The 25778-nt window shown below is 37.0% G+C and overlaps 1 protein-coding gene across 1 annotated transcript in view; it reads left to right on the forward strand.

The window, feature by feature from the left end:
• Positions 1-25778, forward strand: part of LOC106895737 (connector enhancer of kinase suppressor of ras 2-like) — a 218568-nt gene that overhangs the window by 74748 nt on the left and 118042 nt on the right. Inside the window, exons 3-4 of the mRNA XM_014955349.1 lie at positions 20078-20280; positions 21748-21835. Coding sequence (XP_014810835.1) covers positions 20078-20280; positions 21748-21835 — 291 coding nt within the window. The remainder of the gene's footprint in view (positions 1-20077; positions 20281-21747; positions 21836-25778) is intronic.

A 25778-nucleotide genomic window follows, 5' to 3' on the forward strand; every position in this document is an offset into this window, starting at 1 on the left:
TTTGAGGTCAACATGGGTTGCTGTTCAAATCCATGCAAGTAAATTTAATTTAATTAGGACAGTATTGGAGTCAGTATGTTGTTAAAGCCCACATAAATTAAAATATAAACAGCCTAGTGGGAAGAAAGACTTTGATAATGAATGGAAGAAAAATGAATGTAAAATGAAAAGCATGCTCATATAGATTGTATCTAAAGTAATTAAAAGTACTGTTAATTCATAGGCATTCAGCTAGTGAAATTAGCCACTGTGTTGTGATAGCATTCAAGGAGAAATAAAGATTAGAAAATTTCTCTCTGCAGTTACTGCAAAAGCTACCAACCCAAGCATGATGGTTTTTCTGCTGGAAGGCAAAATAAAGTCACCTGTGGGTCAACGTGATTAGAACAACTGGTGTGAGTTTAATTTGCTTGCATATTTACTACTGTCTTTAAACAATGTATGGGGCATAGTTACCAAACACATATGCTTTGGGGGTTTTTCTAGCATTTTTCTTATAAATTTCTTTATTAGGAGTCTCTTTAACAGAATTACAACAGCAATAGTTGGTCAGACGGAAAGAGGTTTGCAACAATTAATTTTGAAGTATGCCACGCTGAAGATGAAGCAGCTACTCTTTCACAGCTGTCTCTGTATCTTTTGATATGATTGTTTCTTCTGAATTACAATTATTCAAGTTTTCCTTAAATTTATGCTACTTTTTAATGGCCATACCTACAATGATCTCTCTTGACATCCTTTGTCTTTCATTCTGCTGATACGCTTTTTGATTTGTCAATACTGTGAGTATATTGGGAAGTATTTTTTCTTACTTTATCTGGTATGTAATCAAGTTTCATTTTTAACAAGTCATTTGATATGCCAGATACATATTTTTTCCCTCCGTATTTCAAAGGTTATTCAAAGGTAATTATTCTAGACAGAAATCTTCATTTTCTTTAGATATTGATGCTTTAATAGATGGAAATAAATTTTCTTTGTTTGAAATGGAATGCCATCTCTCTTAGTGAGAGATGAAGAGATGTTCCATCTCCTCAGTTCTGAATGAGGAACCTGGCACATACATTACTTTTGTCTATACAAGCATATATGCTTCCAAAGAGCTCTATTAATCTCAATTGGAAAAGAAGTTCAACTTCTGACAGTCCAGTGCTGTCAATTATGCTGTGCCAAACCACTGAATTAATACCATTGAATGAGTTAGTTAATTATTCCACATATTACCCAAGGTGTATCATCTTTTGCTTAGTCTAATTAGCTGCTTCGTTCTTTTTTAGCTTTTCAAACTCTGTAATTTGATAAACTATCAAATCAGGACATTGAAGGAAGGTAATTTATAAGTTTGTACAAAGAGTTCACACCAGCTTAATGTACTTTTGTTCACAGGTTTTTTTACACACGAGTGCATAATAGTTTTGTCTTACTGGTAAGAAGTAAGACATTCAAGGTCCTGCTAAACTGGTATGCTGAAAAAGGAAAATCTTGAATGAAATTGCATATTATTTGTGGTGACTACCTAGTACAAATGAGATTCTTTAATTGTGAAATCACCCAGTGTTCCCTTACCCAGATGCAAAGGCAGCTATAGTGAGCTGATATAAGTAGAGAAGAAGGGAGAGGGCAACTTTTCTTGATGGATTCTCAGTTTTCTCTTCAAGGACCACTACCCCTTCCATAGTAGCACATGGTTTCCAAGACTATTGATTGAACAGTAAGAGTACTTTGGAATATTGTAGCAGTACCACCAATGGTAGTATAGAAGTTTTGTAAGTAAAATTGTCAAAGGTACCCAAGCACAGGATTGTTTTAAGGGTAACTTAGAAGCTAGGTGACTTATGAATTTGTGTTTTGTATGTTAAGTTGCACTAGAGACTTAGGCTTGGGCTCTTTTGACAACTTTATCCTATATGATTTATCATTCTTGCACAGCGGCCTCAGTGGTCAAGGCCACGTAACCTCTGATGGAGGCACAGAGCCCTGTGCTTATGAGATGTCTGCATGGCATGTAGCCCAACACAGGTTGGAAATGGTCCTGTTCAGGTATTCCAATGCGTATGTCATCTGAGGTGTATATAGTAGAAATAGAAGAATGGAGATTGTCTGCTTTTTACTCAAAATTCAGCTACCTGCATACAGTCCAAAAGGGGAAGAGTAGCAGCACGTGAGCTGCAGGCTGGGTGAATTCCAGTAGACATCTAATTCTTTTCCACAAGTAATGCATCCAATCTTTGTCATATTAGGGTATCAAATGGCAGATAAATTATTTCAGGCTCTAAGTATTTTTGTATTCTTCCTACTTAAGGCTGGGTTTATATTAAAAAAAAATAATCAGGTAAAATACAAATTTGCTGTGCTGACTCCTATTTTAATTCCTTGAATTTATGTACGTCAGTTGCCTGTAGAACAAGACAATGTTAATAGTCTAACAAGAGGAAATACTTTTGGTTTTGCTGTCTTTTGACATAGTTGAAAGATATCCTCTTGTCACATTGTAATTCTTTTTCAGAAAATAGGAAGAAACATGTTTTATTCAAAATGTTAAATCTGTTCCTAAGCTTGCAGCTTTCTTCTAAAAATGCATGTTTAAGTGCCAGTGAGAACAAGGATCCTAATTCATTGCAGGGTAGCTGGTGAATAGGCCACTACAGGAACTACTCTATGCTTCTGAAAAATAAATATACTTATTTCCATTTAGAAATTTATAAAAGACTATTATATAAGACTATTTATTATTATAAAATGTATAATAATCCATTACAATATTTTTGTGTCTGGGTAAACTTTGTGGTATTCTGTCAATTATTTCAATTTTTCATATTCTTTTCCATATTGTAAGTTACTCTTGCCCACTGGTGCAGAACAGCACACGGCAATATGTGTAATTAAACAGTATTGTTACTTATTAGGTCAATGCAGAAATTTATGCAAATGAATAGGTAAGTTAATGATACTGTGCTGAAAACCCACACATGTCCAATGCTGTAGACCATGGCACAAGAGAAAATACTGGCTGAAATTCAATCCAAATAGTGTTGGTATATATTATAATCTGTGTATGTTCTTCTACCTCTGATTCAGGACACGTTAATGGCACAGTCATTCCTGACATCATTTACATTTCTTCTGAGGTTTAGATCTGGAAAACAATGTTTTTGTTTGTAATTTCAGACTTTATGGATGTTCTCTTTCTTCAAGGCTGATGATAGTGATCACAGTTACTACTAGGGATAGAGGAATGGACATTTTCCCTGCACAATGATAAAAGAAACAACGATATAGTAACACTGTTTCACTTCATGGCTGTTTCTGTGGAAGCCAGCTGCCATAACATTGCAGGTGACAATGTTTAGTGAAGGTTTATTACTTCTTTTGCTTTGATTTCTTTGTGTTTCAGAAGGCATTCTTTATTGCAGAGCAGTCTAGTTTGCCAAAAGCAGTGGACAGCAAGCAGCAGGAAGGCCAGCTTTTGTTTTTTAACCTTGTTCCCTTGCTGTCTTGCTCCAATATTGTGAATTGCTCTGTGTAAGCTCTCTCGTGTCCCAAGCCACAGACTGGCTAAGATTTGGATACTTGATTTGTCTGCAGCAATGTGGAGAATACCCTGTGGTCTCCTAAGGACTCCTACCTAGCGTTTGTGGACTAATTAGAATTGACACATCCAATTAATTTATATGAATTATTACTTTCCCTAGAATTTCAATGTGAAGTGTATGGAATAGTCTGGTAGTGACACATGAAGAGGCTGTGGGCTGTGCAGCAGAGGACGCACATTTTCTTTTTCTTTTCTTTTTTCTAGACTAAAGGAATGAAAAAGAAAGATGCTTGTAATATTTGTCCTGTGTCACTCCTTACCTCGTAATAAAATATATTGCTAGATTTATACATTGCTTTTGATAACATTAGAGTGATTAAAGCTTGCCACAAAAATCAGTCTTGTGAGAGATTCTCATCAACGCTACCACAAACATTAATCTCTGAGATAAAACAGTACTTTACATCTTTGTTGTTTGTGGGTTTTTTTCTCCATTTCTGCATGATATTTGTGGCTGACTTCGAGCTGAGAATGTGTTTGTTTCCACAGGGCCTTGAGAAAAGTGAGCATTCCATTTTTTGCAAGACTGTAAGTACAGGAATCAGAGCCAAGTGTCTGACCACCTTGAAGCTTTAAGTTATAGTGTGGGGATTGGTGCAAGTCAGGTTAAACTTTATAGATCACTCTGGTTTTGTAACAACATTTATTACATTATAGTACTCGTGGCAATGCTGTCATACAAAACCACATGTATAAAATGGTCAGCTGTCATAGCCTCTTATTTTAAGAGTCCCTGCTTTTCTATAGAATATAATGTCTTTAGTAAATGTGCTTTTCACATAACAGTATTACATTACATAGTGCTTAACATTAAGCAACTGTGTCTCTCATTTGTGTAAAAGGGGCCACTGATTTGGCATTTCTGAAGCTTTATTGCCAAAATGTCCAGATTCATGTAAAAGTATATAGCAAAATTAAGTACAGTGAAACTTTTATAAAAAGTGGCTTAGATAACGGAATCTTTAGTCAGGAATTCCTTTAGTCAGGAATGTTTGGGTCAATATTCTAGAATTTGAGAGCTATGGAAATATCACTGATTCTGGACGGTGCAGAAACACTGGCCAAATTTATAAATCTAGTCAGACATGTTTTGAGATTTGTCTGTGGACTACATTTAAGATTTTTTAAATTTTTGATAGATGCACTAAATTTTGGAACTGATTTAAAACTTTTCTGTGGGTGAATATAGTGCAGCTCTGACAGTGGGAATTCATCGTTCCTCTGCTCTTTACTGGCTGACATAAAACATAGTTACTGGTTGTTGATGCAAATCCAAATTAATTTACTGTGCTAAGACATCCAGGTGTGCACTGGCTTGTAAAAACAAGACTCACGTCAGTGGCTTAGATTGTCTTTATCCTTGTTGTTCGAAGGGGAAAACAAGTAGTGGCAAAAAAGTGCTGTTTTGATACTGGTAACTTTTTGGTTTTATCTGCTGTTGTCTTATGTGTTATACATATGTATGAGACCATTACAGATATATGCTTCATATTAAATAATTCTTACTGCTGACTTCAAATCATTGTCACAATAAGCATGTCTGGAAATTGTTGGCCTGTTCTCATAATGAGATTTTGAAAAGTTACTGCTCCGTTCAGTAAAGCATAAGAATACAGATCTTGTGAAGTATGCTGGGATTTCATAACAATGCCACTGAAACACCAGTCTTTTGTACGAGAGTTAAACTCCTCATTTTAAGTTCTAAATTCTGGAGTGCTCAGTGGTATCTCTTCCATTCTGATCTATTATTGCAAACACAGAAATAATACTTCAAGCAGGGTACATGGAAGGAAAACATACTGTTTTTCTAAAATCATGACTTGCAGCACAGAGGGCTTTTATGTTTTCTGTCAGAAACTAGCAAATGTTTTTGGTGTGTTGCTACGTAAGAACACTTATTTGTATAGTATTGCATTAAACATTTTAATATATAATTTAAATCTATTAGCCAGCTGAAATTGGTAACTTTGCCTTAGCATGCTTTATTAAAAGTCTTTACCAAAGCTGTTTGAATTCCCATACATACTTGGGTGTGAGAACCATCCAAATGTAAGTAATTCTCAGACGTTTTCTGTGACTGTGTTGCCCGTGTCTGCACCACTTCTTCCCAGGAGCACCTCTAATTAAAGTTTTGAAAGCTCTAGCCAATCTCAATCCACAAGGATTTCTGCAACTGCTGTGGCAGTCAGCAGGTTGCTAGAGGGATGTATCACGTGTCCTAAACCAGTGACTTCTGGGAGAAAATGCACTCGATCTGTGGGGAGAAACACCAGTCCTATGGCCAGTGACAGGTCTGTGCCTGTGGCTTCTGCAGCCAGCTCAGGTGTGGCTCTGACTCCCAGAGCCGGTGCCATCAGCCTCTGTTCGTATGCAGATTGGCACGGGAGTCACGTGAAGAAGGGGATGTGGGAATGAAGAGGACAAAGACCATTGAAAATCAAGCCTTTTCAGTACCTCTGCTCCCTGAACACTTTGTTACTCCTTACACTGCGATTTTAAAGCAGAATGTATAAATATCTGTGCATGACGACTGGTTTGTGAGTATTGCAGCAACTTCTGCTTGTGGTGTGTCAGCACTGCAAACCTTAGAACCAGAATATGCAGGCAGGGAAAGGCAGTTCATTGACTGAACCCAGCTAATGGAATATTGATTCATAGAACCATAGAACGGTTTGGGTTGGAAGGGACCTTAAAGATCATCTAGTTCCCACCCCCCTCCCATGGGCATGTTCATGTGTTCAAAGTCTTAAACATCAAAGAAATTCTCGGTGACGGTCCACATGAAATGCATTGATAATTCTTAGTCTTCTAATGAAAAATAATCACACTACTACTTACATGGTACTTTAAATAATTAGGTATTAACAATATTATGAACATTTAAAATTAGCTTTTAATTTTTTTCTAAGACTGCAGATTTTTTGCACTGGAAATGATTACATTTTATTGCTTATGTGTTTCATTTGCAAAAATCTTCTTTCTCTTGCAGAAAACAATAGTTCAATTTTTCTTTAGGATCCTGATTTGAAATCTGTACTGAACAATGCAATGAATGTTCTGCTGCGCTGGTAGCAAGCACTATACCATAGGGATGCTCTGTGCAAAGGAAATGCAGGGAGTATGTCAGTGTCAGTTAAGAACGATGACATTTTCCCTATGATGGAAAAAACTAAAAAATTGCTTTTCTTATTTGCAAGTAGCATTTTCTTTCATAAATTCTCACTAAGTTATTTTTCAGTACAATATTAATCATTATAAGCTGCCTGAATTCCTGAGTAATTATCTGTGATCACTTATTGTTATAGATAAATCCATGCAAATGTATGTTTGTATGTACATGCATATTCATGTAATTGTTGTTGACTCTGAATTCCTTGAGCAGCCTTCAGCAAATTCATGAAAAAATTAGGTAGATTACCTTTTTTCATATTCTCGGTAATGCCCATTCAAAACAAGAACTTTGTTACTAATTTAATTTTTAGATGCTTCTTTCTGGATTGTTATGAATAGGTGTAACATCTTTCCTGAATTGATGTAATTTTTACATGGAACTACCAATTCTGCAAGAACCTAAACTAAATGTCTGACCTCAGTGAAATGGTCAGTGTTGACATTATATTTCCCAAAGGCAAGCCTACCTATTCTCTGAACTTTGAATAATTCCCAATGCTTAAAATTCTAATTTTGTTTTATGTACTGAATTTCTTATCCTCTGTAATCTTGCATTTCTGTCTTATATTTCATTTTAAAAGGTACTTTGAAAAATTGGAAAAAATTAGACTTCCTATGATTGGATGGTGGGTTCTGACACAAAACTAATTATGGTTAAATAACCAGCAAAGGTTAATTGGTCACAACGTTTCAGTAACAAATAATAAAGGGGTTTGGTTATTGAACGGTGTGCTACACGTGTGCGGCTTCATTAAGTTTTGCTGAGAAAGAAAACTGAATAGAGATCAGAGAGTACTGGAAACATGTACTGTAGGTTTGAGCCATTTTATCAATAAAATTAAGCCAAAGAAGTTTCCTGAACTGACAACAGGAAATTTAAAGCAGAATTTGGCTGTAATTCAGCTATTTCTGAGAGACAGAAGATATTGGGAGTGGTGTGCAGCACGGTGTACGCTGGGAAACAGCAGTTGCAGGCACGGTAACCACTAATGCAGGCAGTATTGGGTAATCATTCTCAAAAGTTCGCAGATCACGGTCTATTAGGTTTTTGGAGGTAATATCTACTAGGTCGTCCTTTGGTCTTGTTTATTTATCACAGCGTCCCCAATCAGCATATTCTGCATAGCTTGTTTTCATACACATATGGAAGAGGTCAAGCCATCACAGATGTCTGGCTTACATATGGGTGTTTTAATTGAAGCCATATGCAGATCAGTCCTTACTTAATACTGAAGTGAAGTAATTGGAAACAATTTATCTTGTGATGTGAAAAGAAGCCACAAAATAGACTAACTTCCTTCATCCTCTTGGGTCTTGCTTTTGTGTGTATCAGAAAAGGAACGCTGCTACAGCTTTTTGTTCCTAGGGGTATTTTTTCTGAGAGTTGCCATTGAAGCTATTAAACATGCAGAGATGTCAGGCTGGCAGAGGACAAATGATGTGTGGATGGTGCAATACAGTCACCGTTTTATCTTAGTATGTTTATCAGAAAATTTCATGATTTCATGCTGCTGTCATATTAAGGTTTTGCTCAGAAATTATGAGAAAAATATTAAATGCATTTTGAAATGGAGCTTTTTTTTTTTTTTAAATGCAAATTCACTTCCAGGGAGCTCAGATCAAAACTCTTTGTGAAGACAGAGTTGAACAGAAAATGTGAATTACAAGTACAGTGGGAAAGCAGTTACGAACAGCTCAGAGGGACGCTGCTGAATTTCAAACAAAAAGTAGTAAAAGCCTTCTCTTTCAGATAAAGTACTATTTTAAGCATAGTTTAGGATCAGTCTCTTCCGGTTCTGAAACTGATGGTTTGTTGCCTCCACAGAAATAAGTCTATTATAGATGGTTCAGAGGTGCAAATGACCATGTTCCACTCTACAACTGAAACGAGACATGAATTCTCCTTTCAAAGGGAATTCCTTCTATTAAAAGTTTCCTTTCTTAAAGTTTTTATGAGAATGGGCATTAAATAGGCAAATGGCTGTTTCAATTTCTTAGATGATTCCAGGAAAAAAGTAGAATATATAAGCCAGCTGATCTCCAATGTATCTTTTCTCCTATTCTGTTTTTGTAATGTCAGATGATTTCTATATAAGAAATACCTATTATATCTAGATTATATATTTTGATCTTGAAAACACAAAAGTTCATTTTGACTGCATATTGTTTAATAAAATCTTAAAACATCATTATTTCCTACTATTTTCTATAGTCCCTGCTGCACACCTCCATTCTAGGTTACATTCTTAAAATAGTTATTTATGAAACTGAAATATATATATGGTATACAGCAAGGTATAGGCATTTAGACTATTTAAAAACAGAAAAATATTTCAGTACTCACTGAAGGGGTAGAGAAAATAAAAGGAAGAAAACAGAATAAATATACAGAATAAATATATGTGAAAAAGTGAGATCAAAGTATTCCAGCAGGTTCAGAGTGGCATGATCTTTAAAATATATTTGGGTGTATTAGAAAGTGAACCTTCTGTATGTTGAAAGTGTCTCAGACCAGTGGCCCAGGTCCTCTGGGATCAGATGTTGTGATAGAGGCATTTTTATTTGCATGAAAGTACACTTTCTTTATATGTGACATTATGATGGCAATAAGCAGTCTATATGATTCCATGTTTTGACAGACCTTATCCAAAAATTACACTGATGATCTGTCACGCTCTGCTGGATCATATTGTGTGCCCACATAGCATGGTGAGATATAATCTTACAATGCATTTTAAGAAAATGCATACTTCTCACTGTCAGGATAATCTGTGAGATTCTTGGGTAATCAATTTGTTTAATGTTGTAGGACATTTTTAAATGCTGTATGTAATGAATTGAATTTTATCATACCTTTTTGTGGTTTAGATACTTGTACCATAGTAATATATTCTCACTCTCTCCCCATAGATAGATACGTATTCGTACATGAACAGAAACATGAAGATGTTCTAGTTTACTCAAGCTCACCCAATTAGGGAGACTATTGGGATGTTACACAATTTAAAATCACGTTGACTTCATTAGGATTTAGCAGACCAAGAAAGCTTTATGCAGTTTGTTCAGAGATCTGTAGCAAGAGCTACAATATAAAAGTTACTTAAAAAATGTTTAGGCAGGAGATAAGAACACTGGTTCGTTCTTGATCGTCCTGACCATTTCACAGAAGAAACTTGTGCCCTGTGCAGTTCTGGCCCCGCGCAGAGTTATAGCGCATCAGGTCTTGTTAGAGTCAGTGACCCTTCTGAGATCCAGGAACAACAAACGTGCAAACTCTGTCTGCAGTCTTCTCTTGATCATCTCTTATCCATAGTCATTTCAAGGCCCAGTCTAGCCATATATTTTTCGTGTTTTCAGAGGAGATACCTGCAGGAATATAACTTCATCTTTTGTTTTTTTCTAACTCAGTTCCTCTTACCAGGTGTCCAGTCATTTGACTCTCTTAAACATAATTTTTAAAATTTATTTAAATACCATATTCTGAAAAAAATCTGTTGCGGTGGCTGGTCTTATGGTCTTTTCAAGTCCAATTTTTAAAGGAAAGACTACCATATTCTAATTCTTATGTGAAATCAGAAACGCATGGCTTTTTCAATAAAATTACTTTTCAAGGCACCTTAATTATGCTTGATTACATTTATACATGTCAATTACAATGGAAATGCTACAGCTTTTTCTGGAAGTTATAATGGAAAGTTTCTAAATAAGGTTAAAATATTTAATCTTAGCACTATCTACTTAATGTATCTATTTACAAGATAATAGGAAGGTGTATGAAGTGCTGAGAAGTGCTGTGACAAGTTCCAAATTATAGACTCAGGAGACAAGAAAGAATTGTGACACAATTTGCTCTGAAAGGTACGATAATTATAATGGAAGGGAGCACAAGGGGGAATTAGGTGTTTCAGATAATATACTCTAATTTGTATTATGATGTTGCATATTTGCATATTATTACCATAGCTATTAATAAATTCAATACTTTTATGAAATACTGTATTCTGTGCGGTTTAACTGTCATAATAAACTGATCGGCAGAGGTTATTAAACATAGAATTGTTTTCATTATATAGTGTTGCTAATTTACTGATTTAGAATGAGAAGAGCTTTTAGAGAAAAAGCTGAAACAAATTTGGTCAATGTTTTACTTTAACTGCAATCCCCAGCCATTAAGATGGAATGTATTTTCTTAATACATTTATAGTTTGCACAACAACAGGCGCTATGATTTTATGTATTTTTAAAATATAATACTTACTGAATATTTTACTTTTAAGTAGCACATATCCAGATGCATCCTCTATTTTTCCCTTTTGCTAATGCAGAACTTAGTAAGCCAGGCTTTTTTTGTCATTTGGGAAATTGATCCCGATTAATATCAAAATAGGTGCAATTTTGTGTATGAATATATTTTGGTGTGCTGTACAGCATCTCCTGGCTATAGGGTAACCAGAATGGCCATTATAATAGTAATTCCACTAGACATTTACTACAGACAGATAAGTTAAACTGTGCAGAAGTGAGGGTTTGTGATAAGACATTCTGAGAACTAGGTCATGTTGGGTTCAATTTCCTCTTATTCAGATGCCTCACTCCTCTGCTCACAGAGTATGTGATTATGATCATTACCCAATTAAAATGCTACTGTGCAGTGACAAGTCTGACACTGTATGAACTACATCTGACATAGAGTTTCCTTAATAAAACTTACACTGTTTCGTTGATTTATTTTGTGTAACTTGTCATTAAGTGTTGTCAAAACTTGCTTATTATAATCATTGTCCTATTTTTGTCACTGAGAAGTTTGTTCAGTTTTAGGTTCCAGTCTCTAGACCTGAACTTGTACGCTGATTCCGATGATTCCTAATGGATTTTGTTAGTTGGATTTAGATGGAGAACAGTTTTAAGCATCACGTAAGATTGCTCTTAGGTTAAGATTGAAGAGAGTTGGATTTGATGAACAGACTATTAGTTGGTGAAGGAACTGGATGTATGGCCACATCCAAAGAGTTACAGTCACTGGCTCAGTGTCCAAACGGAAACCAGTAACGTGGTGTGCCCCAAGGGTCTGTACTGGACCAATACTGTTTAATGATGGTACAGACAATGAGACTGAGCACACCCTCAGCAAGTTTGCAGATGACACCAAGCTGAATGCTGCAGCTGATATGTTAAAGGGAAGGGGTGCCATCCAGACAGGCCTTGACAGGCTTGAGAAGCGGGCCCATGTGAACCTCACAAAGTTCAACTAGGTCAACTGCAGGGTCCTGCACATGAGTCAGGGCAATCCCCAATATCAGTATAGACTGGGTGATAAACAGACTGGGAGCAGCCCCGTGGAGAAGGACTTGGGGATACTGGCAGATAGAAAATTGGACATGAGATGGTAATGTGCACTTACAGCCAAGAAAGCCAATCGTATCCTGGACTGCATCAAAAGAAGTGTGGCCGGCAGGCAGAGGGAGGTGATTCTGCCCCTGTACTCTGTGCTCATGAGACTCCCCTGAGTACTGCGTCCAGCTCTGGGGTCCCCAGTACAAGAAAGACATGGGTCCAGAAGAGGACCATGAAAATGAGCAGAGGGCTGCAACACCTCTCCTATGAGGTAAGTGAGGTTGCTTAGCCTGGAAAAGAAAATGCTCTGGCAGATCTTACTGCAGCCTTTCAATAGTTAAAGGGGGCTTATAAGAAAGATGGAGAAAGATCTTTTACCAGCGCTTGTAGTGACAGGACAAGGGGTAATGGTTTCAAACTGAAAGAAGGTAGAGTTAGATGGGACATAAGGAAGAAATTCTTTACTATGAGGGTGGTGAGACACTGGCCCAGGTTGCCCAGAGAAGCTGTGGATGCCCCATCTCTGGAGGTGCTCAAGGCCAGGCTGGATGGGGCTTTGAACAGCCTGGTGTAGTGGGAGGTGTCCCTGCCCAGGGCAGGGGGGTTGGAACTGGATGGTCTTTAAGGTCCCTTCCAACCCAAACCATTCTCTGATTCTAAGCAAGATCTCAGCTCCGAGCCATCAGACAGTGGTAGTCAGCAAATGCTCACAGGCCATTAAGCACTGTGTTTTACCCGGGACCAGGTATACAATGTGTTTAGAACAATGACAGCCCAATTAAAAAAACAAACAGACAAACAAACAAACAAAAAACCCAAAAACCCCAGTATGCTGTAAGCAGTAGCCATGCCAAAGGTGTAACTGTTCGCAGACTGCAAGGCAAGTAACTGTTTTCCTATCCACACAGCACTCCAGCAGAACTTCAACACTACCAGAGATAACACAATAATTACAAGGTATAACTTTTTCTTTCCTTCAGCTCAATTTATGTCACATCAATCACATAGAATACCAATCTAGAACTTCTAGCACTTCATCTGAAATCAGTAACAAGTATTAAAGTGGGTCATATTCTGTAGAACCAGGGTTTTATAAATACTTTTAAGTTTTTAAGTTTAAATGTTACAGTAAAACTTGTTTACTTGCTGAGATAATTTTAAAAGGAGGACTTTTGTGGTTTACATCAGAAACTTACTCTACCTCCTTCAAATTGCTGTTCATATAAAAGATATTTAGCTTGTAAATTCTTTTTGAAGAGGAAAAAATGACACGCCTGACTGAAGTGCAATGCCTCGCATACTTTGATTTCATACTGTTTCGATAACTTCAGTTTTAAGTTGTATCACAAAAAAAATCACCACAAAATTTTAACAAATCTACCTGATTAAATCAAAGAAATGTTTATAGGGACAATTATTTTAGAATTAAGTTTCTACCGTGGTTGCTGTTAGCCTCTTAACTTTTAAAAACATACTTCCAGAAAGGAATTTTTCAGAAGTGTGTTTTGTTCATTTTCATTTTATTTAGGTGTCAGAATTACTTATGCTAAAATCATGTGTATGATTATTTGAACTTTTGCTTTTATTAAACAGGCTATGTTGGCCTGTTTTTATTCATTAAGTGCGAAATGACTATATGCCATCACAAACGCTGTAGTTTTCATTGTGGAGCTACAGCCCTTGCAGGAGCAGCACACACAGCAATGCAGACAGCAGGGAGTTGTGGGATCCCATCTGGCACGCTGCGTATTCCCAAAGGAGATTCCAAAAGCCCTGAGCTGCTCCAGGGAATTTTCTTTCCTAGTCATCTCAAGAGCCTCACGCTGCAACCGTGCCCCAGGGAGACAGGTGGGGAGAGGTCTCCTGCTGTCGCCCCAGAGTGCAGGTCCCTGGGGAGCAGGGGGGCTGGCGGGGCCAGCAGGCAGCCTGGAAGGGAGCAGACCTGCTTTCCCAGCAGAAAAGGGGCAGAGCATGTCTGCAGAGCTGCGTCAGATATTACAAGTCCACAAAAACTTTAAGTCAATATATGTGTAATCTGAGAATGGGTCACAAACCAAGCTGTAGTGGGGAAGATGTGCCTGAAGATCGAGTTTTTGAATTAATTTGCTATCCTGCTCACGACGCGATGGCGCTGAGGCTGGGGAAGCCTCTTTCTGTGGCAGTTCACAAATATTTCAGCTTACAGCAACTGGGAAGCTGAGCCCTGAGGAGCGGAGTGTGCCCTGAGTCCAGATGTGCTGCTCTGAGCAGGGAAGCAGCCCGCTGTGCTGGGCACAGAGGTGTTTAGGGGCAGGGTGGCAGAAGCACATCTACTGCCTGTGCCTGTTTGTGGTCATGAACTGAGACCTGCAGCTATGGCTACTGCAGCAGGGCTGGACTCATGAACTGTGGGGATTCTTTATGCATGAAAGATAAAAATGGGAGTGTAGCACAATATTTAGGTCATGTTGTTTAAATGCCTTAACGTGGTGAATTTCATGTAAGATGCTTGAATTTCCATCAGGGTTCTTTTATTTAATCTCCTCAGTTGGATCTTCTGCTCCCCGCTTTTAATTCTCTGAACCTTACTGTTCAGTGATAATTATAACGTTCTCAAAATATCACCTACAGAAAAAGCTATATATACATCCCTGTGTTTATATATATTTCCATACATATTTATACCTATATTACACCAACTACTTACATAAATGAAAACATCAAGAAAAACTACTATAGTTAAAACTAAATCTGTTTCTAAGGTAAGTTAAAGTCATTACTTTATGCGATACAAATTATTTAGCTAAAATTATTTCCTGTGTCAAATAAATATCAATTTGCATTGATACTGATTGAAATGTGCATATGTTTTTTTACTTCTGTGTCACGTTATAGCAAAACGATTTCATTATATTAGTACCCTTAAGAATATGATACTATGATGCTGGGGTGGTTTTTTCCACAGAATAAATAAACTCTTCTATATTACAGGTATTTCTTGCTCTTCTTTTGATGTTCAGGTGTGTTTACAAAAAATTGACTAGAACTTATAATTTTTTTCCATTGTATTTGTTATTTTTTGTCTTAATGTTTGCTGCAATAATTTGGCCTATGTTATCTTAGCTAAAATTTCCCCAGATAGCATAAAATACTAGTTTGTGATGCTATTACATACATGTAATAAGATATGAAAACACCCTAAGCCATAGCTGAAGATTTTTTTCATTAAATTTCTTTGAATATGTAAAAAACACAGGTGTTATTGTCAGACATAAAAAATACATTGAATTTGCCCACTGTCTTTTAAAAATGGAGCTTCATACCAAAATGTATGTACAAAACAAGCAGACCTTTTAGCTGGAATTGTGATAGACACAAAGCGGGAGGGTTCATTGTCACATTGTACTTTGCTATTTCTGCATTTTGGATTTATGACATAAAAAACTAAGAAATACCTGCTTGAATGCAGATTTCTGATTTTTCAATTTCCAGCATTCATTTTTAACTATATGGAATATTCAACAGTTTATGTCTTACATTGTATTTCCACTCTGCACTAGCAAGAACAGTGTATTTCAGATTGTAAAAAAAAAAAAATGGTATTCTCTCCTGTTTCCTGTTTTCTAGTGCTTCAGACAACAGCCACCTGTTTTGCTGTACTTAAGAAAAGAAAGATCAACTGCAAAAGCCCTGGAGGCGATCTGTCCTGTCTCTTGCCTTTTCCTGCCCTACAATAACCCTAATCACTAGGAACACAGAAACAGGCAGCTTAAACTGAACAGGAGAGGCAAACTGTGGGGGTGGCCGGAATCCTCACCAATAGTTTGAGAATCAGAGAATTAGGGAATGAAATTGCTAAAATTGAAAAGTGTGTTTTGCAGACAGCAAGCAGGCAAGCCCGTTCTACATCTCACTACCAAGTGTCACTTTAAGCACGGCTTCATCTTGGCATTATTGCTAATGATATTCTTCTATAATAAGCTTGAATGGCTCTCATCTCACATTTGCGTTTAATTTCTACCTCTTCAAATCCTTCCTTCCAACTCCTGTCCAGGAGTTACTGAGCTGCAGCCTAGAATACAGTACCGAATCAGTCTGTCACTGTATAAATCAGATAATCTCTATGTAACTCTTTTGTGTGATGGTAATAAAGCTATCATATATTACATTCAGTGGATAAACAGAATTTCTAACTGTTTGAACACTGTTTATATGTGAAGAAGCTTAAGTAAAGATTTAATAGATTTACCAGTCACATCTTCCGGTATTGAAAATTTGCTGTAACTTTGGCCCTTTCTTCCAGCAGTTCCCCTTCCTGCAATACACCTGTCAGGCCCATTGTGCTGAAATGGAGAAGAGTCGACTTTAGTCTGCTTTCTGTTCTCACTAAGCAGTTTCGTGATCCAGATTTCATGATAACTTGACAAACAGTATGGCTGTATAGTTCTAGACAGACATTATTTGGGGTTGCTTTAATAGTCAATATTCATTCTATAAACCTGCATGTCCGTTTCCACTAATAGATTAATTTGGTAAAAATTACTATGCGGCAACCTTAAGCATCATGAAACAAAACAGGGAATGGAAAAAACCTTGCTTGCTTTTTTTTTCCCCACTTTTGGTATGAAAACCAGTCCTGCCTATGTTAATGGCACCCTCTTGTCCCTTTTAGAGGTTTTTTCTTTTGTTTTTTTTTTTTTTCCCCTTTCTTTACAAAAGATAAATTATATCTAGGATTTACTGTATAAAAAAGAAATCACCTGCCAGGAGGTAGAATTTTACAGGCTCAGGAGCATCATTTCTGTGGTGCGTCTCACAATAACAGCACGTATTTAACACAGTGAGAGCAGAATATATGGCTGTGAAAATGGAACTCCAGGATGACAGCTGTGATAACGATTTAGTCTGGCAGGTTTGAGATGAGCTCAGTTAGCATCATGCAGATGAGACTCCTACAGGAAACAGAAGAGATCTGGTTACTTGCAGTGTCATGTATTCAGAACAGGGCTACCCACCTACTCATGGTTATCATGAACTGAAACTCCTCTCTGTGATTTCACTGAATCATAATCGATGCTGTGAAATTTGTGTGTGTACCCGCCTGTTTGCACTTTTCTCTTCTGGAACAATCTCTTTTAAATCCCAACACCCTGGCTGCTGACGAAGGAAGCTGGGAAGGGGCTGTAGCTTCATACAACCATAGAATCATCTAGGTTGGAAGGGACCTTTAACATCATTGAGTCCAACCATTAACTTCCTTCAGTAGTTTTTTAATGTGCTGCCACCATGGGGCTTGTGGGGCTTTGTGGCATCTGAGCTTCAGCCTGGCCAATGGGCTGCGTGAGGCGCTGCAGTGGAGAGAGACATGTGTGTGGCTGACATGAGGTGGGCTGGGGTGCAGTGAATTAGGATGAGGCGCTCGGGGGTGATACTTTCAAGGATTATTTCAAACCGCTTTCTTTCCCTATTTATAGTTGGTTATGGTTGCTTCGTTTAAAAATGAAGATCTTGTATTTGAGGCAAGCTTAAATTTAGAGAAATACAATATCTCGCTCTTCTACAGAGATATTGATTCACTGTCATTTTTTGCAATATTTTTATCTTTTCCCCTTTATTGTGTCTTGCTAAGTCTCAGCTAAACTACTAACTTGCATCAGCACTTTTACTGTACTGAAAAATTTCCTTTCATCTTCTGATTATCTTTATATTTTATCTATGCTTTGCTATATTTTAAATTTTATATTGACATTAATTGAGTTTGCTATTGGCATGTTAATAAACTTTAAGATAAAGAACTTGCTCATGAGGTGGATTTCCTCAAACACATTTTCTCTTCAGTCCTGTGTGTTTTCCAACGACTTGGGTAAGATCACTCTAGTTCATTGACGTTCATTTACGTTCTGGTAAAACTATAGTGGCTTGTAAAGACTCACTGGTCATACGGTTTACTTTCCTGCTTGGCTTTTTTTGAATGTAAACTGACAGTTTCTAGAGCTTTTATGCAATGATGAATTATTGGGAGAAATATTTTCTGCTTCTTTCCACAGGGATAAGCAAAGTTGGACTTGAAAATAAAAACAGGGAGATCTGGTTTATCATCATTATAATGTGTTCTTGACTGTGCAAAATTAAACTCTTTCTGAGGGGAAATGGAGCACTGCCTAGCTGGTTGCTAGCTGGGAGGGCATCCCAGTACATCCACTTACTCATCGTCTTGGCACGAGGAGAAGTTGAGAGAAAAATAGGGCAGGGAAGGCAATTCCTTCAGTGCTTTAATGAAAGAAAGATAAGCTACAAATATTAAATAGATGGCGTACTGATATCAAATATAACCTGCTTTTTAACTTTAAAGTTTTCCAAAACAGAATGACTTACTTCAGTGATGCTCTTGCTAACTGTACAGTATTATTGCTGGAAGTAAGATGAAGAAAATTGTTCTCATCTGTAGCTAAACTAATGTAACTTTAATTTTTTTCACTATTCCATCTTAAACTGGATGCTTACAAACATTATTGACTCATTGTGATGCTTTAGGCATGATACGTGTGTAATGATGAAGTTAATTCAGTGAGCTAAGACAGCAAAGTGTTTCCACTCCTTGTAGGTTGCCCTTCAAACTGGAGGCAGGGGGCTTGATTTAGTTTTCAGAGTGAATGTTGAGAGGGAGAATGGCTGGCAGAGGAACCATGGTCCTAAGTACCAGCTCTAAATGGCCAAACAACTTTACCAGATGTTTGACTTCCAAACAATCCTGTTTTATCAGCTGGTTATTAGTCAATACATTGTGTAGGTTTCATGGTGCTTTATTCTCTGTTTTGAGGAAGAAATTTAGGCATAAAAATTAATATGTGATATTCATGATCAGTCATCCTCTATAACATATGCACAGTTGAAATTAATAGTGGGCAATCGGTTCGTACTCTGAAAATCGCTTTTGTTTAAATGCTCATTAAATTCTTTCATATGCTACATCCTGTTGTGGCAGCAAGAAATCTGGGTTCAGTTCAGTTTGTTTAAGACTTTCTACCTGAAATTGAGTGAATTATTTAATGTGTATGAGCTGAGATATCTTTGTCCTTGTTACCTGTGTCTAAGTGGGGCATTGGCTTGGTGATACAAGGTCAGAGACACAGGTGAAGGAATGTGGAAAAAGGGAAAAGGGACTTCTGTCTAGAAAACTTTACTTAGATTCAAACTGTCCTCTCCCCCCTCTCCATCAGAATTGGAACCATGGAAAAAAATCCATTAAGAATTATTAAATATGAAGACACTGTCACTGGCTGAAGTCTCTAAACCACTAACAGCTGTTATCACATTCCTGCTTTTCTGAGATTCTTCCCTATGCAGTCATTGGAAACGGGAGTACCACAGCTTTGCTCTGACCTGATTTGACTGTTCCCATATTATAGTACATAGGGGAGAGCTGCTCCAAGCAGGGGCCAGGAAGGAATCTTCCTGTAAAAGCCTGTCACCAAGGCCATGTCAGATTTTATACCTTATTCCCAGTGTAAGCAAAAGGGAAGTTCTGCTGAGGCTAAGTTAGTAGAGGGACTAACACAGATCTGAGTGAGTGAGATCCAGTGCAGTGGGACTGCTAAATACCTGCTCTCGGGGTAACAAATACACCAAATGGTTGGTTAACACTGAGCCACAGCAGGTAGGGGAGAGTGGACTCACTCACCTTCACCTTTTGAAAATGGGAAGGACCTTGAGACTCAGCATATGGGGATTCTTTTTGGATTCCCCTCAGTGACTTAGTTGGACCAACGGATTTGGGGACTCCAACACTGTGAGAGCTGATGACAGCAGAGTTGTCATGGTGACAGGATAGATGTATCCTATATATTCTAAATGAAGTAGCTTGTTGCTTAGTCAAACACCATGCACAACAATCCTAACCTTTCATCCAATACCATTCAGAATGTTTCACCTCTCAGTTTTATTCATGCAGCTGCCAACACACTATTTCACTTAATTGTCTATCATCTTCTTTCCCCTCAGAATTATGGTTTGGAGACCGAAAACCTGAGAACTCTGTCTCACAAGCTGAATGCCTCAGCCAAAAATCTTCAGAACTTCATAACGGGTAGAAGGAGGAGTGGCCATTATGATGGCAGGGCCTCCAGACGCCTGCCAAATGATTTTCTTACCTCTGTAGTTGACCTGATTGGTGCTGCCAAGAACTTACTAGCCTGGCTGGACAGGTAATTTACTATTCCTTAATCTCCTTTATGCATGAGAATTTGGAGCTGTTTTGTATTTGTTCTTTCTTTTTCCTTTGTACTCTTTTATTCTAGTATTAAAATGGCAGTTCTGGAATTCTAGCTCTAAATTTTGGTCTGCAAATTTCTCAAATATTGGAGGAAAAATGTAGTACTCCCTAGTTACTTTTTCAGATTCTTTTCAGTCTGGTAGCATTTTCTGCAAAATGAATACTTTTGTGCTGTTCCAAGTTGAGATCGTACTGTCACAAGTGGTAGTAACATCACTGATAATTTCAGAAGGGTAAGGAAGAAAAGATTGTGGAGTTTGAACTGTCCTTCAGCCATCAAAAAGATACAAAAAAAGCTGGAGTTGAGCAAATCAACTCAGAATATTCAAAATAAATTACAGTACTTGCTTAGTCTGAAAATGAAATTTTCTTACTAAATTTTTTATCAAGAGTGGGATCAACTTATTAAGCACAGATGTGGTGGTGTTTAGTCCTCAACAATCACCCACTGGTGTTTTTTTTTTTCATTTACAAAATGAGAATTTGATTAAAAGTATCTCTCTGAATAAATGCAGTTAAAATTTTGACTGTGGAAAGAAACTAAAACGTAAAATAGCATTGGAGCATTTATGTTTTGTTTCTCTTTCTTTGGAATTATAGCAATGGATAGCTTTGTCTTGAATCTGAATGCTCTTGAATGTATAAATGGCACCTTAGAAATCACAGTGAGAGTGAATCACCCTCCTTCACAGGATTTGTATAATCCTGGTGACATCTTCCTAACCTAATGCCAGCAGTCATATTCTCTTGGGCTATGACCTTGTCAGTTCTTATAAATTCAAATGGGGTCAGAGCTGGCTAGAATTTGGAAAGCCTCAAGAAAATCTGAGTGTGCCGGAAGCTCTTAGTGACTACATAAACGTTACTTTGCTCTGTGAATTAAGGTGCTAACTGCTGCTAAAGAGTGACGTCATACTAGAAATGTTGTCTTTAATGAGCTTTGCAAAGGAAATCTGGACTAATGATTATTTGGAAGCTTCTATTTCCACTTTCTACAAGAATGATAACTTCTGATGTTCTGGCCAAAATCCAGTTTACATCCTTCCTGCCTTTCTTGTTTCAAAGGCATGTTTTACAGAAGTTGTGTAAATTGCTGCTGAGGATTGTCACGATTAGGTGATTCACATTTCTGTGGTGTAGAACTGATCTCTATATTACATATATATTCTAAATGCCCCTTAAGACTCCAAAAAACAGTAAGACTGTGCTATTGAAGATTACATTCATTATTTTAGGAGACTTTTTTCTTGATTAAACTTTGCAACAGCTAGCCAACCTGGTTATATTTGCCTCTATGAAAACAAACTTACTAACCATAAATCTGTTTAACAACTGCTTATGCTGCAAACAGCAGTTATAATCCTTAATGGTGTATGAGCCTATCCTTCCTTTGTCACAGGTCTCCATTTGTCAGCGTGACAGAATACTCACTGCTGAAAAACAACATTGTTCAACTGTGCCTGGAACTAACAACCATTGTGCAACAGGTAAGAGTGGTTATCTTCCGCTTTGAGTCCTCTTCATACTATTGCAATAACAAATAATAATGAAATTGTAATAGTAAAAACATTGGTAAACTTTTACTTCACCAGAAAAATTGTTTTAGTGTTACTAAAACACTACTAGTATCTTTGTTCTTTGCATATTCTTTTTCTCTGGGACACACAGGAAGATTTTTGGACTCCTAATACGCCTGGATAGATTGAAGGATAGCGTGAAGTTAAAAATAATCCACTTTGCTTTTTGTCTACCACCATGCAGGTGTTAACAAAGCCACAGTGGGCAACATCTTAACTACTACTAACAGTTTATACAGATTAAAATATGAAGGACCAAAAATCTTGCATGGACAAGTTGTTAGAATACATACAGATTTACCCAGAAGCTGTACTGTGGCTTCTTCACTTAAAGGAGAGCCAGTTGCATGAAAGTTGTTTAGTAATTAACATGAAATATTCATAACATTAAACAAACCAAATATGGAACAAATAAGGGTAGTAGTATTATCATCACTGACATTCATTACTTAATTGCAATATGGCACAGTCCACAGGTACATGGTATTAATTTAACTGTTTCTGTATGCTACATAGTATACAAATAATAGTCTCTGATGGTGTCTGCCCCTGAATTAAGAGAAGAGGTGAGAGAGGGGTACAGAAAGCCTGAGTGGAAATTAGTTTTACAAATATTTACAGTGAGCTTCTCCTCTTGTGAGTGGATAAAAATATTGATGAGACAAGAGAGTCTTACTGTAATACATGGAGAGGTTAGAGAACAGGCAGGGCTGTCTTGGAATGAAGCAAAAGAGAAAGATGAAAGTACTGTGAGAGGGAAAGCAAGAAGAAGGCTTAGCTAAAGCTGTACTTCTGTAAGCACCTCAGACTGGCCCTGCCTCCAGTACACGGGGCTCCGTTGCCTGCCCCTGCCCGTCCTGCGCTTGTGCTGTTTTCCATGTAACCCCACAGCAGACCAATCACAGAACTCATTCAATTTAAAAGGCTTCTTGGAATAGTAGCATTCTGCAAACTGTTTTTTTTCCTCCTTTCCTATTCAATTTCATTTTAGTTCATGGGGGGAAAAAAAAAGAAGAACTAAAGCTGAAAATATAAGTCCTTGTATTTTAAACTATTATCCTTAATTTATAATATTCAGCTTTATTTCTTTTACAAATTTTGTCCTTTATGCATTTTTGCAGTGCAAAAAAACCCCACAAAACCCAACCTTTTTCTCTTTTCTTGGTTTAAAAACTCCTATGTAGGCATTTAATAATTTATGTCTCTTTATTAAGCTTTCTCTTACAAGGTGTTTATAGCACTAGGCTATTTTTGATTTACAGACTAAGCAAAATGAACTTCTCCATAAGAAGTTCATATTCTGATTCCACCCTTCAGTTGATATTGCACGTTGTTTGTGCAAATTTGATTTTTCCCTGTGGTCTAGGTGAAAATAGTATAATTTTGAATTGTTGTCTCCATTTCTGTCATTCATTTCACTGCTTTTCACAGATGAAATTCAGTTCTCCTCTACCAGCAATAGTTTGGTTCTCTTTTTTCAATTCTTCAACTCCACTACCAAAGCTGTCCTCCTTTTGACAACTTAAAAACAATCAATCTTTTAGCATAAAGTCCAAGACATTCCAATGCGAAAAATGTTTAGTTAGTTCCTCCAGTCAGTTACAAATCAAGTTCTGTCTTTTCCTTATCTTATTGTCAGAACTGGGTTGTTTGGAAATAATCTCTTAAGATCTTTTTACAGTATATTAAACAGCACCAGAAAGAGCAAATAAAACAAAATCATTCATAGGGAGACAGTTTTGCTGTTACTAAATCTGAGGAAAATTGCTTTTAATGTGTGAAAGCAGAAATGTCTCACCTAAACCAGAATTGCAGTATTAACTGTAGGCTAAAATATGATTTTAAAGGCATAACTAATAGAAACCGAGGTCCCAGATCCTTTCAGGTACTCCTTGTTTTATGAATGCTAAATTTTAGATATCTAATCTAGTCAGTGTGAAAGTAGCAGTCAAGGCTATGCATTTGGCACATTAAGTGAGAAATGTCTTCACCCTGAAAATTTATTTTGTGCAAAATTAACATGCTTTGTGTGCATAACTTACAGCTGCCACTCATGGTGAACTCCCTTCTAAACAGGGGGCATGACTATGTAATCTTAGTTTCATAGACACTGCTTATGAATCTTCTTTCTAGGATGTACTGTATGTATCTGAGTGACATCCTCTTAGATCTAATAAGGAAGCAGATTTTTTTTAGCTTTTAGGTCATACTGTTTCTCTGTGTGAGCGTGAAGATGGATCTTCACTCAAAATTTAAACTAGATGATCTCCAATGTTGATTATTATTATTTACGTACCATGTAATTGTGATGATGAATAAGCTGTCACTTTTTCATACGTAAACAGTATCTCCTCATACTGGTTATAAGAACATTGTTCTTTATTCTCTAGTTTTAGAGAAGTTTTTGAACTGTCCATTTATGCTTGGCAATGTACTTTATTCTACTTAGTTTTCTTATCACTCATGACCTCACCTTCCATAAAATAATTAGGAAAACTATAAGAGAACAGCATTATGCAGACAGTTGCAGAAACATCCTGATTTTGAGGTGCAACGTCCCATCAAAGTGTTGATGATAACATGCAAAAAAGCATGTTAGATCAGAGTATTGCAAATTTTTTGGCTCTCTGTTGACTTCATTTTCAAATATAGCTCTAGCTCCAAGGTAGACTAGCTTTTATTTTTGCCCTGAAAATGAATCCACCAGACTAACTCAACTGAATTTGGATTTGGTCATGCTCTAGTACCACAGCTGGTACTGTGGGGAACTGGGGGAAAGAGAACTGGAATAACTGGGGAAGAATTGGTTTGGAATTTTGTTAATAAAACACAGCCATTGGTTAATTTTTCATTGAGTAGAAAGAGTTCAGTACTTCTAGTAAAAGCTGGGTTTGTGATTACTTTTTTTCCTGATTATGTCAAAGACATTTAAGTGCTACATACATTTGAGACATACACTAAACTGCATGAACATTCTCTACACAAAAAGTTTGTCTGTGTCTTCCCAAAGAATGTCAGCACAGTTCAGGCTAATTTTTTTCCCAACAAAAGCCAAACAAAATTTTGCTTGCTCTCCCCTTTATTAACATTAACCTCACTGAGATTAATTCAGAGGCCATATCACAGATTTTAGTCAGATACTTTGTATTTAGGATGAATACGTTTTTTGAAACTATCTCATTTGTACTGCAATTGATAGAAATTGTTGTTTCTTAGTAGTTTCCTGTACCCAGTCTGACTTTTACATTAGCCCTCCTCTGAGCAAGTGGTTGGAATAGATAACCTCCAGAGGTCCCTTCCACCTCAATTCTCTGATTCAGCAACTGCCATTGAAAACGTGGGTGTTATTTTCAGTTTGAACTTTGCAGACTTCAGCTTTCAGCCCCTCAATCCTATTTTGCTTGCATTTGCTAAAGAACATTTTGTTACTAAACATCTGTTCACTGTTTTCTAAATATAGATTATGATCGTCTTTACCTTAATTAAACCAAGTAAAATAAGTTACTTCAGTGTCACTTATTTTTATTACTTCAGTGTATTTACCTGTGTATATTTGCCTAATTTCAGAGCAATCTTGTTCTTTTTAATGTGTGAATTCCAGAACTGTTTGATTTTCTGTATAAAAGTGATATACTTTTAAATATCATTTTGTCATATCCACCATTCAAAGATTGCAGTAGATCTTTACTGCAGTGTTATATTGGGAAATGGCATCCAACAAGCAAACACCATGGGGTTTTAAGTTCTCTTCTGAGCTGCTTCTTTATAGAGTCTCTGTTTCTTTTCAGTACTTGACTTAACTCATGCTGGTTTATTGTACTAAGTTAATGAACAAAATATTTTACATGTATTA

The sequence above is a fragment of the Calidris pugnax genome, unplaced genomic scaffold (genome assembly GCF_001431845.1).
Source record: "Calidris pugnax isolate Ruff unplaced genomic scaffold, ASM143184v1 scaffold38, whole genome shotgun sequence".
Classification (NCBI taxonomy): domain Eukaryota; kingdom Metazoa; phylum Chordata; class Aves; order Charadriiformes; family Scolopacidae; genus Calidris; species Calidris pugnax.